The following is a 13,045-nucleotide window of genomic DNA, read 5'->3' on the forward strand; positions in this document are numbered from 1 at the left end:
GGGGAGTCAGACAACTGCTCTAAGAAGCTTGACTGAGGTTGGAGAGGTCGAAGGGACACCGTCAGGGACGGCCCTGGACGGCAAGGGGAGGCGAGGGTTCAGGAGGGAGGGAGCAGTGGCTGAATCAAACTCTTTGTCAAGGTCAAGCACCATGACTGTCTGTCCAGCTTGGACCTTTCCTCTGAACTCCACGCGCCCATGCAGGTGGGCAGTAGACACCTCAACTTTACCTGCCCGGAAGCGAACCTGTGGCTCCCTCACCCAAACCCAGCTCCTTCTCCTGCACTCTGAATCTCAGCACCCTTCTAGTTCATCGGTCCTCAAAGCGTGGTTGTCCTGGCCCCGTCTCCTCCATAGCTCACATCCAATCCCTCATCAAGTATCATGAGCTCAGTGTGTACATATCCAGATATACCCAGAATCTGACCACTTCCTGCCCCCGCAGCTCCCAGCGTGGTGCAGGCACGTCCGTATCTCACGGGTTATTGCACTGACCTCCTGACTCGTCACCCTGCTTGTGCCCTTTCCCTGTCGCTCTAGCACAACACAGCAGACAGATGTCACTGCAAAAAAAACACATGACTCCTCTGCCCCAAACCCGTCTCATTTCACGGGTGGCCCATCTTGTTCGGAGGAAAGCCCTTAGTGTTGAGGGGACATCCAGGGACCAAAGGGTGTGGGTGTGCCAGTCTCTTTCCTGCCTGGCTGCTGAGAGATTTGTTTCAAAACTCAGTATTTGTCCAGCCCCCCACCTCCTCCCCCATGCCTTCGCTAAAACCAGTTTAACAATCCCAAGTACTGGTCATCTGAACAAAAGAGATGTATTCCTTTCAATCAAGAAGACGCATATTTCGGGGCACCTGGTTGGCTCAGCTGGTGAAGCGTCTGACTCTTGGTTTTGGCTCAGGCCATGATCTCACAGTTTGTGGGTTCGAGCCCTCTCTCATTGTGGAGCTTGCTTGGGATTCTCTCTCTCTCTCTCTCTCTCTCTCTCTCTCTCCTCCCCTTCTCTCTCTCTCTCAAAATAAGTAAGTGAACTTAAAAAAAGATACTTCTTTCGGCAGGAACATGGTAAATGTCAGGGGATGTGACGTCTTCTACAGGAGGCTGGGGATTCCCTGGCTATGTCTGCACACCCATCAGAGGCCAGCCTGCAGCCCCCAGCTGCCACCAAGAGAGGGCATTTCTCTCCGAGCCTGGTGCCCAAGGGAAGGTGTTCCAAAGGGTCCATTGCTTGGGCGACTTCAATAGTTTCTTTTGGGGCTAGTTTGGTCATTTCTGCAGAACAGCAAGCTGTCACTCAAAAGAACCCTTGGTCAATTGTTCACCGCTTGCTCCGGGCATGTCATACAACTGTCCTTCCCGTTTTTAATAATCTCTACCCCGTGGGGACAGTGAGGGTGGCTAATGGTAGGACTTCAGGCGTTAAGAAAAGAGGTTGGCTGCTGGCATTTGTAATGATCATCAGCCTTATAAATGTGCATAGGAGGGAAGGAGTCAGGACAAGCAACAAGAAACGTTTTCCAAGCGATGGCATTTCCTTATTTTTCTTCTGTTGCTGAAATGTTTCTTTGGACTGGGCACCAGGGCCACATTCCTGGTTACAGAGGAGGGATGGGTGTCGTGGAACAGTCCTTCGGAATGCAGATGCCCAGTGTGTGTGTGTGTGTGTGTGTGTGTGTGTGTAAGCTTATGTGTACACAAACTGAGAAGGGGCCGAGTTTTGGGTTGGGGCCCAGCCGTGTGGGGCAGAGGTGGGTGTGGAGATGTGGGCACCAGAAGCGGAGTGAGGACGAGGGTTGTGGGGGATGGCAGGCATCACAGGCTTCCAGGGGACCTCCAGCCAGCCTCACTCGGGCTCATGGGGCACGGAGGACCTACGCGATGTTCAGGCCACAGCGTGGCCTTACTTGCAGTGAGCAAAGGAGAAGAGGTCAGAGCACCCATGTGGAGTCAAAGGTCACGAGACAGGAGTCGGTTCTCTGCGCTGGCTCCAATTCCGGTCCTGGTTGTTGAATCTTGACCAAATGTGTCCCCCTCTTTGGGCTTTCATTTTCATGTATACAAAAATCAAGACTTCGGGCCACATGTGATCTGTAAGCTCTTTTCAGCTTTCACGCTTTAGGTTTAGATAGAGCTTTTAAAACGTTCATTTTTACTGATTTTTATGAGCCTGGGTGTGCTGGAATATTGAGATAACAATCCCTCTCCCTGACAGTTGTTATGAAGGTCAACTGAAATCATTTTTGGAAATGAGCTTCACAAACTGTAAAGCACCCTGCAAATGTTAGTTCTCATTACCACGATCGTTAGGATAATGTCAAGACAGGAGTCAGTGAATTACGAAAGAACTATATTTGAGATTATTTCCAAACGGGAGCTGATGGCACTTGAGGCAAGCTGTCTGTTTTATAAAAGGGAAAGACAGGTGCATGGAGTCGACTGAGAACGCTTTGGATGCTCACGCAAAGAATGGCGATATTCTCTTCCTGGGGCCAGAGGGCAGGATGGTGGCCGGAGGTGTGTGGCTGATGGGCAATTAATAATTCAAATCGGCACAGGGTGCTATGCTTCAGGGCACCCGGCCCCCTGGTAACTCATCAATAAAATATTGGGTTCGGTTGTTTGGAGCCCACAGCTAATCTGAGAGCAGCACTCTCACTTGGAAATGCTGGCTGGCACAGGGAAGCAGAGCGTCAGAAGAGCCTGCGGGTCTGGAATAAAAATGTCAGGGAAGGAAATGAATCTCCAACACCCTTTCTCTCACTGCCTCCGAAAGGGCAGCCTTGAAATCTGGGTCAGCAGTGGTTACTGCGGCCCTGGGAAGATTCGGCCCCGGCCGTGCACGGTGTCGAGCTGGCTCTCTCGGCAAGGTGTCTGTCCACCTCTGTTCCGGGAGGGCTCCAGACCCTCTGGCTCAGGGTGGGATCCCCAAGGGTCCAGTGAAATCCTCTGCAGCTCTTCAGGTCAATCCACATGCTTTACTTTGGCTTAATTATACCTTTTTATCATTATTATTATGTATTAAAAATAAATTTATTATGCATTTTATTTATCATTTTTATTTTTAACATTTATTTATTTTTGAGAGACAGAGCGTGAGCAGGGGAGGGGCAGAGAGAGAGGGAGACACAGAATCCGAAGCGGGTTCCAGGCTCTGAGCTGTCAGCACAGAGCCGGACAAGGGGCTCGAACTCACGGACTGTGAGATCATGACCTGGACTGTGAAGTTGGATGCTTCACTGGCTGAGCCACCCAGGCGGCCCTCATTGTTTTCATTATAAAGTAATGTACACTCGTTAAAGCAAATTTTGTAAATGCAGACAAAGAAACAAGGCTTTCCCCAAGACAAAGGGGAGTGACCGATGCCCATTATTTCAGAACAACCTTCATGTGTGATGTCAATGACAAGCTATGCTGGGGGGTGGCAGAGGGCCAGGCTGCTGGGTGACGAGACGCTCGGTCGCTTGCCATCCGTACGGCAGCCTTACGAGGCGTTGTGGGTGGACAACCATTTATCTAATTACTGAGCAGTGCCGCAGACACTTTTGGGGTGTTTCCTAGCGTATGATATTTTAACCATGTTTCTCAGATCTGAAAGCTTCAAAATTGCCAAATCGCAGCGGCTTCCGTTGCCATCCTCGTGGGGCAGGGGAAAAACCTGGGGGGCACGACTTCCGCTACTGGCCCAACCTCAAACCACTGACAAGTGGTGGGGGGGACCGGATTCAAACCGCGGCCTGTGTACCTCCAGGAACTGCCCTCTGGGCTCTCAGCCCAGTATGTTCTGTCCCCGACCGTCTCCACATCACAACCTGCAAAGAGTCAGAGGCTGTCTGACCTCCTGGGGTGGAAGGGGAGGCTGTCGACGGTCCGGGCGAGTGGTGCTGGGTTGTCCCCCCTGACTGCTGTTCCAGAATTCTGCCCTGGCTCGCCCATCTTCTCTGCCCGCCAGGGAGTCTGCTCCCACTTTCAACTTTCATTTAATGAATATCATTCGCCCACCACAGGGCTAGGCAGTGGTGCTTAAGGGCAGGACTCTGGAACGAGAGCTCCTGAGTTTGAATCCTACTGCCACTCTTTGCTGGGTCGAAGACCTTACAGCGTGAGTCGCTCAGGAGCTCTGCGTCTCAGCTTCCTCCTCTGTGAAATGGTGATAACAGCACAGTACTCACTTCCAACTGAAGGAGGGAGGCAGTGGAACTGGTGGGGGAGCATTTCTGACCTCCAGGTGATCCGCCTGACTTCACGGGAGGGCAGAATGCGAGGCAGCCTGGGGCTCAGACCCAGCCCTTGGAGGGATAACTTACCTCTTCCCTAAGAGGGGCTGTGTTCATCTCTGGGGAAGGCGTGCATCACCCACACAGGCTGATAAACGCAGTTGGGGGGCGCCACAAAAGATGTCATCACTGTCCAGCATACACCGCTGTTGAGAAAGCCCGTCTATTGGGCCTGAACGTCTGTAGACTAAGCCAGGCCCTGTTCTGTGTTTCTCTTTGTATTTCACCATTTGGGGCACTGTTTCCTTGGCCAGAGTTTTTACAGTTGGCATTCCTAAGATCACATCCAAAATTTCACAAGCCGAATTCAGTGGGGGTGGGGGGGGAAACATGAGGTTGGAGCCCCTGGCTGGAACAGGATGCCAGGTTTGTTTCGGAGTTAAGAGCAGGTTCTCAGAAATCACTTGACATTTGAAGTTCTTTTCGTAAATGAGATGAACAGACCAAAAAAGTAGGCAAACAGAAAACAGCTCTCTCATTTCAAGAAGACTGTCTTTCTTCACCACCCCCTCCAGCCTTGCACAAGGCCCGAGAAGAGGCGTGCCTCTTAGTTACGTCAACCACAGGCCAGTCTCCCGGTGCTGTCTCTGCAGACCCACTGGGGCCACGGAATGGGCTGACCCGGGGGCAGGGACCCAACGCTTTGGGGCCAGAAAAAATTGGAGCAGAGTTCAGATGTCCACTGGGTAGGGTTCTTGATAATTCAGTGAGGATTCTTGGGACCATTGTGCCTCCTTGCTCCTCTGTTTATTTATTTTCGGGTTTTTATTTATTTGGAGAGCGAGAGAGCGAGCGAGCATACATGTACAAGTGGGGGAGGGGCAGAGAAAGAGGGAGAAAGAGAGAATCCCAAGCAGGTTCTGCACGGTCAGCACAGAGCCCGACTCAGGGATTGAACCCACAAACCGTGAGATCATGACCTGAGCCGAAACCAAGAGTCAGACACCTCGCCCGCTGAGCCACCCAGGTGCCTGTACTCCTCTGCTTAATTGGAGCCCTGAAGGAAGCCACGTGTCCCATCCCCCACCCCCGTCTCCTCCGTGAAGCCTGTTTCACTTTAGGGCTCGTCATCACTGAGTCAGCGACAGGTTCTGGGTGGAGTTTCACCCCCGAAGTGGCAGCATCCAGGAGCCTGGGTCTGGCTTCATGCCTCCTCCTTTGGTTCCTGCCCAGTTATCTTGCTTAGGATGACATTCTTCTAGTCCAGGGACTGGGTCCTGAGTTCCAGCTCAGAGCTTGGGGACAACATCTGTGCTGGGTAAACTCTTTCCCTGGGACTGGATCCATCTCACCGTGGCCTGTCTGCTGCATGCCGCCCATAGAATCTAGAAGGATCCTGCCCTCCGGATCAGACCAAAGCTTGATGGCCCGCATCAAGTCTTCTCTGTCTTTGGGAGACAGTGCTGTCACAGCCTGACTGCCGTCGCCGAGGCCGGCCTCTTTGCTGGGATGTTTGCCGCAGCCCCAGACCCCCAGCTTCCCTCCTCTTCTCTGCGGCTCCAAGTCTCAGCACCCCCTGGGCTTTACTTTGTTTCAGTGTCCTCAGAAACCCGCCTGAATAAACCAGGAGGCTTCCTCTGCGTCTGTGAAGATAATGATGAACCCTGGCATCAGAAGGACTTTACAGTTCACCTGATGCCGTCTTCTTATTCTGTTGGGACCTCAGGTAGTTCTCGGGTAGGTGTATAGTTTCTGAGAGCAAAGGCCATTACCCACATGGCTCAAAGTTCAAGGGTCCCCCGCCTCTGTGCGTCGTGCTTCTCTGGAGACCATAGTCTCTCTCCTACCTCGGGAGGGGGTCTCACCTGAAATATTCTGGGTAGGTACTTCCTTGAAAGCATGTCCACTGGAGGTACGTTTCTTCTAAATGGCTGTTGTTAAGAGTGCAAGAGTTTAGAGAATGGTCAGGATTTCATCCTTCTCCTTCCACTGCTTAAACCTTGTACGTTCCTCCAACACAGAACTTACCAGAGCAGCTCCGCGTTGGCAAAGATGGACTTAGACGAGTGTCGATTCTTACGGAAGAGATTATGCTCCTCGCTGTGTTTCATTTTACTCTTAGTAGTGAACACAGGGAGACCCCATTCCCTAACTTCCCCTGGAGTGAGGGGGGCCAGTGACGGAGCTCGGGCTGGTGATGGCACTAATGTGCCACTTCCAGGCCAGGTACCTAAGATCTTCTGAGTGACGCTCCTTCCTTCCTGTCTTCTCCTCAGCAGGCTGGACACAGAGGATCAGGCAGAAAGCTCTACGTCCTGAGAGGAAGGAGGTTAAGCCCTGACATCATTGTATGGAGCCCCCACCGCCCCCCGCCCCCCGCCCCACGCCCCATAGGACATGAATGACAGAAATCTCATCGTGTTTTAGCCACTAACATGGGAGTGATTCTCAATACCAGTCAGCCTTGGCTGACCCATATGGTTCTGATCCCGGTTCTACAACTAATTATACGGTCTGGGGAAAATCCTTTACTTTTCTGAGCTCTCTCATCTGCATGAAACTTTGCTGGTAGTCTTTGTGGTCAGAGGAGAAGATCTCAGGAGGCAGTCTTTCCGGGGGAGAGTGAACCTGCCTGCAACAGCTTCCTCACCCACTGCCTTTGGAGCTGGTCCTCCAACAGATCACGTGGGTTTGATCCCACCTCGGGGCCTTTGCCCTTGCCGTTCCTTCCCATGGGGCCACTCTCCTCCCAGGGTGCTTCGTTCTCATTGTTTAGGGCTAATCTTCAACAGGAAGTCCTCAAAGAGGCCTTCCTTGTAGATCCCAGTTACACGGCATCCCCGACCTCCAATTCTCTATCCCAATTGTCCTCCCCAATTTTCTCTACGGCATCTACCCCTATCTGGAAGTAGATTGCTTATGTGTTGGTTTAGAGGAACGTTATGGATTAATCCCCACGCTGACTGCTAGTTCTGCGAGGGCCAGACTTTTGCCAGGATTTCTCTGGAGCTTAGGAAAGTACAGGCACAGCTCAACACACGCTGGCTGAGGGCATGCACACAGTACTGTTGAGGGTCGCGTGAGGTCATTACGTAAAGGGTCCGGCACCGGGTCCTGCGCGTGACAAGAGCTCGACAGGGGCGCCTGGGTGGCTCAGCCGGTTGAGCGTCCAACTTCAGCGCAGGTCATGATCGCGCGGTTTGTGAGTTCGAGCCCCGCGGTGGTCTCGCTGGTGTCAGCCTGGCTGGGTAGACCCTGCTTTGGGTCCTCTGTTCCCCCCTCTCTCTGCCCCTCTCCTACTTATGCTCTCTGTCTCTCCCCAATAAATAAAACATGAAAAAGTAATAAGGGGCACTTGTGTCGAGTGTCTGCTTACACGTGCCTCTTTCATACTCAGTTGTGAGCCTTTCAAGGTCAAGGGAGCAGGTCTTATTTATCTGTGCTTCCCAAAGAACCTCGTGCATTCGAGGTGATCGATAAATGTCTCTGATTTGAGGAGAAGCTCAAATCCTGTCTTCAGTCTAGTGTATCCCAAGACCAATGAAACCATCCTTGTTCTAAAAAAAATTAAACCTTTTTATTAGGATATTTATTTTATATATAAAAGAAATACAAAAAAAGGAAACACAAAGAAAATGCTTTCATGGCAAATCGGACTTGTCGGCGCCCTCAGCCTGGGCCCCGGGCTCTGGCCCACTGGGTGTCAGCAAAGTCCGCCGGTTGTAGTGGCCCTTGATGATCCCTGTGTTGATGTTCTCATTGAGCAACTGCTTCTGCCTTTGCCTGTTGAGGGACTGGACAAGGCCCAGGACGACCGCGGCCAGTGAGTACTGCCCGGGCAGTCTTCTCGGGGGCAGGATGAACGGGTTGGGTTGGACTCTTCCCAGGAGAAAGTACGTTTTGATTTTCCCTTCCTGCTCACTGATGCCCTTCACGTAGATCTCCCCTCGGTAGTCGAAGGCAAAGCCCTGGTCCTTCAGGATGAGATAGGTCTCCTCGGGGACTTGGATCCTGCCGCTGACCCCTGTGCTGTCCATTCGGCTCGCCAGGTTCACAGTTTTGCCCCAAATGTCATATTGTGGCTTCTTAGCGCCGATGACCCCAGCTACCACGGAGCCGTGACTGATGCCTGCGAGCGAGCAAAGGAGCGAGAGGTAAGAGAAGAGGGACATCACCGAGGTGGCTGCACCCCTGCCTGGGACAGTGAGCAGGGAAGGTATGGTCTCTGTGGATCCCGCCTCGGCCGCTCACTGGGTGAGCGGCCTGGGTCAGTTACTTAGCCTGGGTGGACCTCACTTTTCCCACGTGCAGAGTAGAAGGAAGATGGAATGAGATAACGGGAGGAAAGCCTTGGCATGGTGCCTGACTACCAGGGACTGCTCCCGAGCAAATTAGGAGAATTTTCACCAGGATGCTGACGTAGCCCGTGGGACCGATGGAGCACTGTGCCACGAGTCAGGACACTGGGGTCTCCTCCAGCCTCTGCTCTTGCAGTGCTCTGAGAGCCTGGGTAGACCTTTGCCTTCTCTGTTTTAGTCCAGGGCCTGAGCGTCATTCCCTTGGTCCGTGGCACAAGCCTCCCAACGGGCCTCCCTGCCTCCTCCCTTGTCCTCCAGCAGACCAGCCCCCACGCCTCCCACCACAGCAAGAGGGCTCTGGCTGGTGCGCATCTGGCCAAGTTCCAACCGCTTCAACACCTGCCCCGGCCCCTTTTGCCTGTAGGATGAAGCCCAGGCCCCTTGGGATCACAGCCAAGGGCTCCTCGAATCTGGCTCGTCCTGCTTTGTCAGCCTCCTTCACCGCCACCCTCTCCTTCACCTTTGTGTCCACACTGACCCGCGAGAGTCCCCCCTCACCTGCCGGCCGTCGCCCACCTCTGTGCCTTTGTCCCTGCCTTTCCTTCTGCTTGGACTATCATTTCTGCCCAACCCCCACATCTTATTTGGCAAATGCCTTTTAAGACATCTTCGACGCCTCCTCCTTTACGAGACGTAGACTTCTCTGCCAGGAATAATAGCATTTCACCAAACACATTGGAGAGCACGTAGGTCTCCTTCTTTTGGACTTTGAATTTCTCGTGTATTCTACTAAATTGACTAGACACCTGCTAGGTACCAGCACTGTTCCAGGCACCGGGGCAATGGGTGGGAAAGAAGAGAGACGAGAGCCCCAACCCTCACGGGGCTTACCTTCACCTGGAGAGAAGGAAATATCAAAACAAGTAATACAGTATCAATGAATAATAGAGGCTAGAACGAAAACCCGGTCAGGTTAAAGGAAGAGAGAGGTGGGAGGGGGCATTTTGGAGGAAGGTGGCTAGGGAAGGGCCTTTCTGAGCAGCCATCTGAAGAATGTGGTGGGACAAGCCATGCAGATGTCTGGGTTAGATCATTCTAGGCGGAAGGAAGTACAACCCCTCCCCGCCCCATACAAAATAAACAGAAATCAGAGAAGCAGACCCTACAGAACGTGTGGGCATCACAGTGATGGGGCTCCCTCCACGCCTTGCGGAGCCCCTCACAGGCATCACCTCGTCTGATCCCTCGTTACTGCTAAGAGGCAGGCAGGGATGGGGGTAATAACCTTCAGAGGGTTGGAATGACGGGCCCAACTTCACAGAGGTGGCCACAGCTGACCCCAGACACACACAGAGGTGCCCCGTGAAATGGGGAAAATAATCTTCTAACCTCTGATCTATGCCAGCACTGTGAGATTTCACACCAAGGGTCGGCCCTGAGCCCAGCGACGTCTCCCGCCTTTGTTCAGGGTTAAAGTTCTGGTTTTTAGTCCTGGTTCCGTTGTGTGGTCAAAGGATTTCAGCAAGGACACGTAGGGTCAGTGGAAGATGCGGAACAAGCCTTGAACATCCCATCCATAGACCAAGAACATAAAATAGAGCTTTTATATATGAACAAAGATCTGACAAGTCAGATACTGGTATTTCTTGACTGTTTTTTTCCTGAAAGCTGGTGAGGGAGAGCCAAGTTAAGTAAAATGGCATGAAGGCCAAAGGAGATGTAAAATACGAAGACTGTGGCAAAGGCCGTCTTAGGCTGCAGCCCGGCAGCCAGACGTCCCTGGTCTGTCCGGAAGTCCTGGGGCTGCCTCCAGGGTGTCCGCTTGGCTGTGTGATCGGAAGCTATCACCCCCCTTCTCTGGGCCTGAGTTTACGGCTTTCAGACCATGCTGTAGGGGGGGCCTTCGAGAAGCAGCAGAGATGCCAAAGAAGTTGGCGAGTTATACAAAGTATAAAGGGTCACTATTCACCTGGCTGTGGTTTCTGTTGCATTGCTGTGCTGCACGAGGGGGTCTCTGAGCGCAAGGAAGGGTGAGCTGTGTGGCCAAGTGAGGAGCTAGGAGCCTCTCTGCCGTCCCTGCACACCACAGTACTGACATCTTTGGGAGTGCAATCTTGCTTTTGCTTTAAGGCATATCCAGAAGGACTGGAGACCAACACACTGACCAAGGACATGGGACAGAGTGAATGAGCGATGACTCAGCTCCCTCCCTCAGCAGGGTGTTGTGCGGGTGGGGCACTGCACAAGTGAGCTGGAGGAAAGGTGGCTATGGTGTAGGGCCTGCTGTGTATGTCTGCACCCAGGCCAGCAGGCTTCCCTGGCTTCCAGCACCCAGAGCAAGAGGAAGCCTAGACAGGCCTGAGCGGACGCTGTCCCTGTCCCTGTCCTTGGCGAGGTCACACTAAGCCTGCTGCGTGTTGTAGGAGAAAGCTCCCCACGGCCCAGGGTGCCCAGGGCATGGGGCAGGGAGTGGGGGAAGGGTCTGATGGAGCCAGGCCGGGGAGGGAGGCGGGGGGTGGGAGGGAGGGGGCCACACCTCCAGCTGCTACTCACCAATCCGGAGTTCGAAATTGTTGAAGGAATGTTTGTTGATCTCCTGTATGCTTTCGGTCAGGGCGAGGGAGAAGTCGGCCAGGGCACACAGATGTCCCCACTTGTCTTCACATTGCTGGAGCACAAGTGAGAGGAGAACTCACTCACTGTGGTGAACGTGGACCTTTCTGCAGCAGAGGGGAGCCCCGCGCTACGTCCTAACCCACCTGCGCATCCCTGGGATGAAGACGGCCAGGTGTGGGAGCCCCCGAACACCCCCATCGGCAGTGTCCCCGAACACAGGATGGCAGGAGATTTGCTTAACTCAGTGTAATGTGTGCGGCTTATCAGATTCTTTTCCCCACGTCGACACTTGTGTATTCAGGCGGCCACACTATGAATTCCTGACTGTGCTCACTGGTGCGCGTGTGCGCGTGTTTATGTTTGCATGTGTCGTGTTTCCATCTAGGAAACGTGTACTTCCTTTCAAGTACTCACACTGTCTGTTCAAGGGATGTTTCACATTTGCTTTGACATTTGGTCACGGACCTTGAGGGGGGTGCGGAGTAAGCCTCTGTGCCTCTCTGAACCTCCGTCTCCTCACCTATAAGATGGGGATCAGCATCCTTGCCCCGCCTACCTCCCTACCTCCCCGGGATTGAATGAGATTGTGCATGCAAAAGAACTTGGTACCCCTCCAGAGCAGAGGTTGGCAAGTAGTTTCGGTAATGGATTAGAGAGCAAACGTTTTGGGCCTCCTCAGGGCTACTCAGAACTGCCATTTTAGCTTGAAAGGAGCCGAAGAGAAAATATATGTAATGTGTGTGTGTGTGTGTGTGTGTGTGTGTGTGTGGTTGTGTTCCAATAAAATTGTATTTACAGAAACAGATGATGGGTCAGGTTTGGCAGGCAGGATGTACTTTGTGGACCCCTGCTCTCAAGTGCCATGCACAGGTAACCGATTACTAGTATGGTTTTCTTCCCAGATAGTTACTCTTGGAATGTTTTTAGGTGTTTAGTTGGAAAGTCAACAAAGGAAGGATGAGAAGAAGGGATGAGGATTCCTTCTTCCCAGGAACTTAGACTCTTATGCACGTAGCATTTATTGAGCACCTACTGGGTGCATTGAGCACCTACTGGGTGTAGAGAGCATAATGCTGTTGCGTCCACTAACGCTGGAAGGTAAGTGCTAGTGTTCTCACTTAACGCTGGTGCCCGACACGGGGCCCTCAAAAGAACAGAAGCTATTATCGTTCTTATGTCCTACTTACACAAGTAAGAACAAGAAAACAGGCTGGTATTGGGGATTTGGTGACACTCATAATTAAATCATAATCAGGGTATTTCTCGGCCAGGGTATTTTGTCCATCAAGTCAACAATGACGTTCAGCATGGAGCCTAGAGGTTTCTGGGTCGTAGAGGCATCATTGCATCCAGTAGACCCTCATTCCCTTGGGAGCAAATGTACATCACACGACTAGAATATCCAGTTCATCAGATTTCCTCCCTACCGGTCCCCAGGCAGCCTGGTGACGATGGCCTCTCTGTCTTCAGTGACCCCACAAGAGTGTGGCCCCTGCCATATGGTGCAGCTGAATGCAAGGTGTTCCTTTACCTGTTTTTCAGGTGACAGGCCCGACACGGCCATGTAGGTGCTGCCGATGGTCTTAATCTTTTCAATGTCCTGAAACCGGTCTTCGCCTAGCAGCTGAAATAGATCCAAGCAACCACGTTAGCTCTGGTGTTTATTCTTCCAGAAGACAGGGGCTTCCTGAAACACGCTCCCGGCTCACACAAAGGACGACCTCTGCCTGGTTTAGCAGCCTTGAGGACGCTACCTTTCTCCCTGTGTATCATGCATTTGGGCAATCAACATGTTTACTGAGCACCCGGCAGGTGGCAGGTGCCGGGATGGGTGTGACCGGACACCCTTTAAGGAGTAGATCGGTTTCGATGAATCTTTGAAACAAACGCTTACTTTATTCCTTCAAAGAA

At 52.5% G+C, this 13,045-nt stretch overlaps 1 protein-coding gene across 3 annotated transcripts in view; it reads right to left on the reverse strand.

Annotated features, from left to right (window-relative positions):
* Window positions 1-7,778: 7,778 nt before the first annotated feature.
* Window positions 7,779-13,045, reverse strand: part of ADCY8 (adenylate cyclase 8) — a 221,115-nt gene continuing 215,848 nt past the window's right edge. For all 3 annotated transcript variants that reach the window (XM_040494443.1, XM_040494442.1, XM_040494439.1), the window contains 3 exons: window positions 12,666-12,758; window positions 11,072-11,186; window positions 7,779-8,349 (listed from right to left, as the gene is read on the reverse strand). In XM_040494443.1, coding sequence (XP_040350377.1) covers window positions 7,862-8,349; window positions 11,072-11,186; window positions 12,666-12,758 — 696 coding nt within the window. In that variant the 3' untranslated portion in view covers window positions 7,779-7,861. The remainder of the gene's footprint in view (window positions 8,350-11,071; window positions 11,187-12,665; window positions 12,759-13,045) is intronic.

The sequence above is a fragment of the Herpailurus yagouaroundi genome, unplaced genomic scaffold (genome assembly GCF_014898765.1).
Source record: "Herpailurus yagouaroundi ecotype Mexico unplaced genomic scaffold, PumYag 186, whole genome shotgun sequence".
In the NCBI taxonomy this organism is placed as follows: domain Eukaryota; kingdom Metazoa; phylum Chordata; class Mammalia; order Carnivora; family Felidae; genus Herpailurus; species Herpailurus yagouaroundi.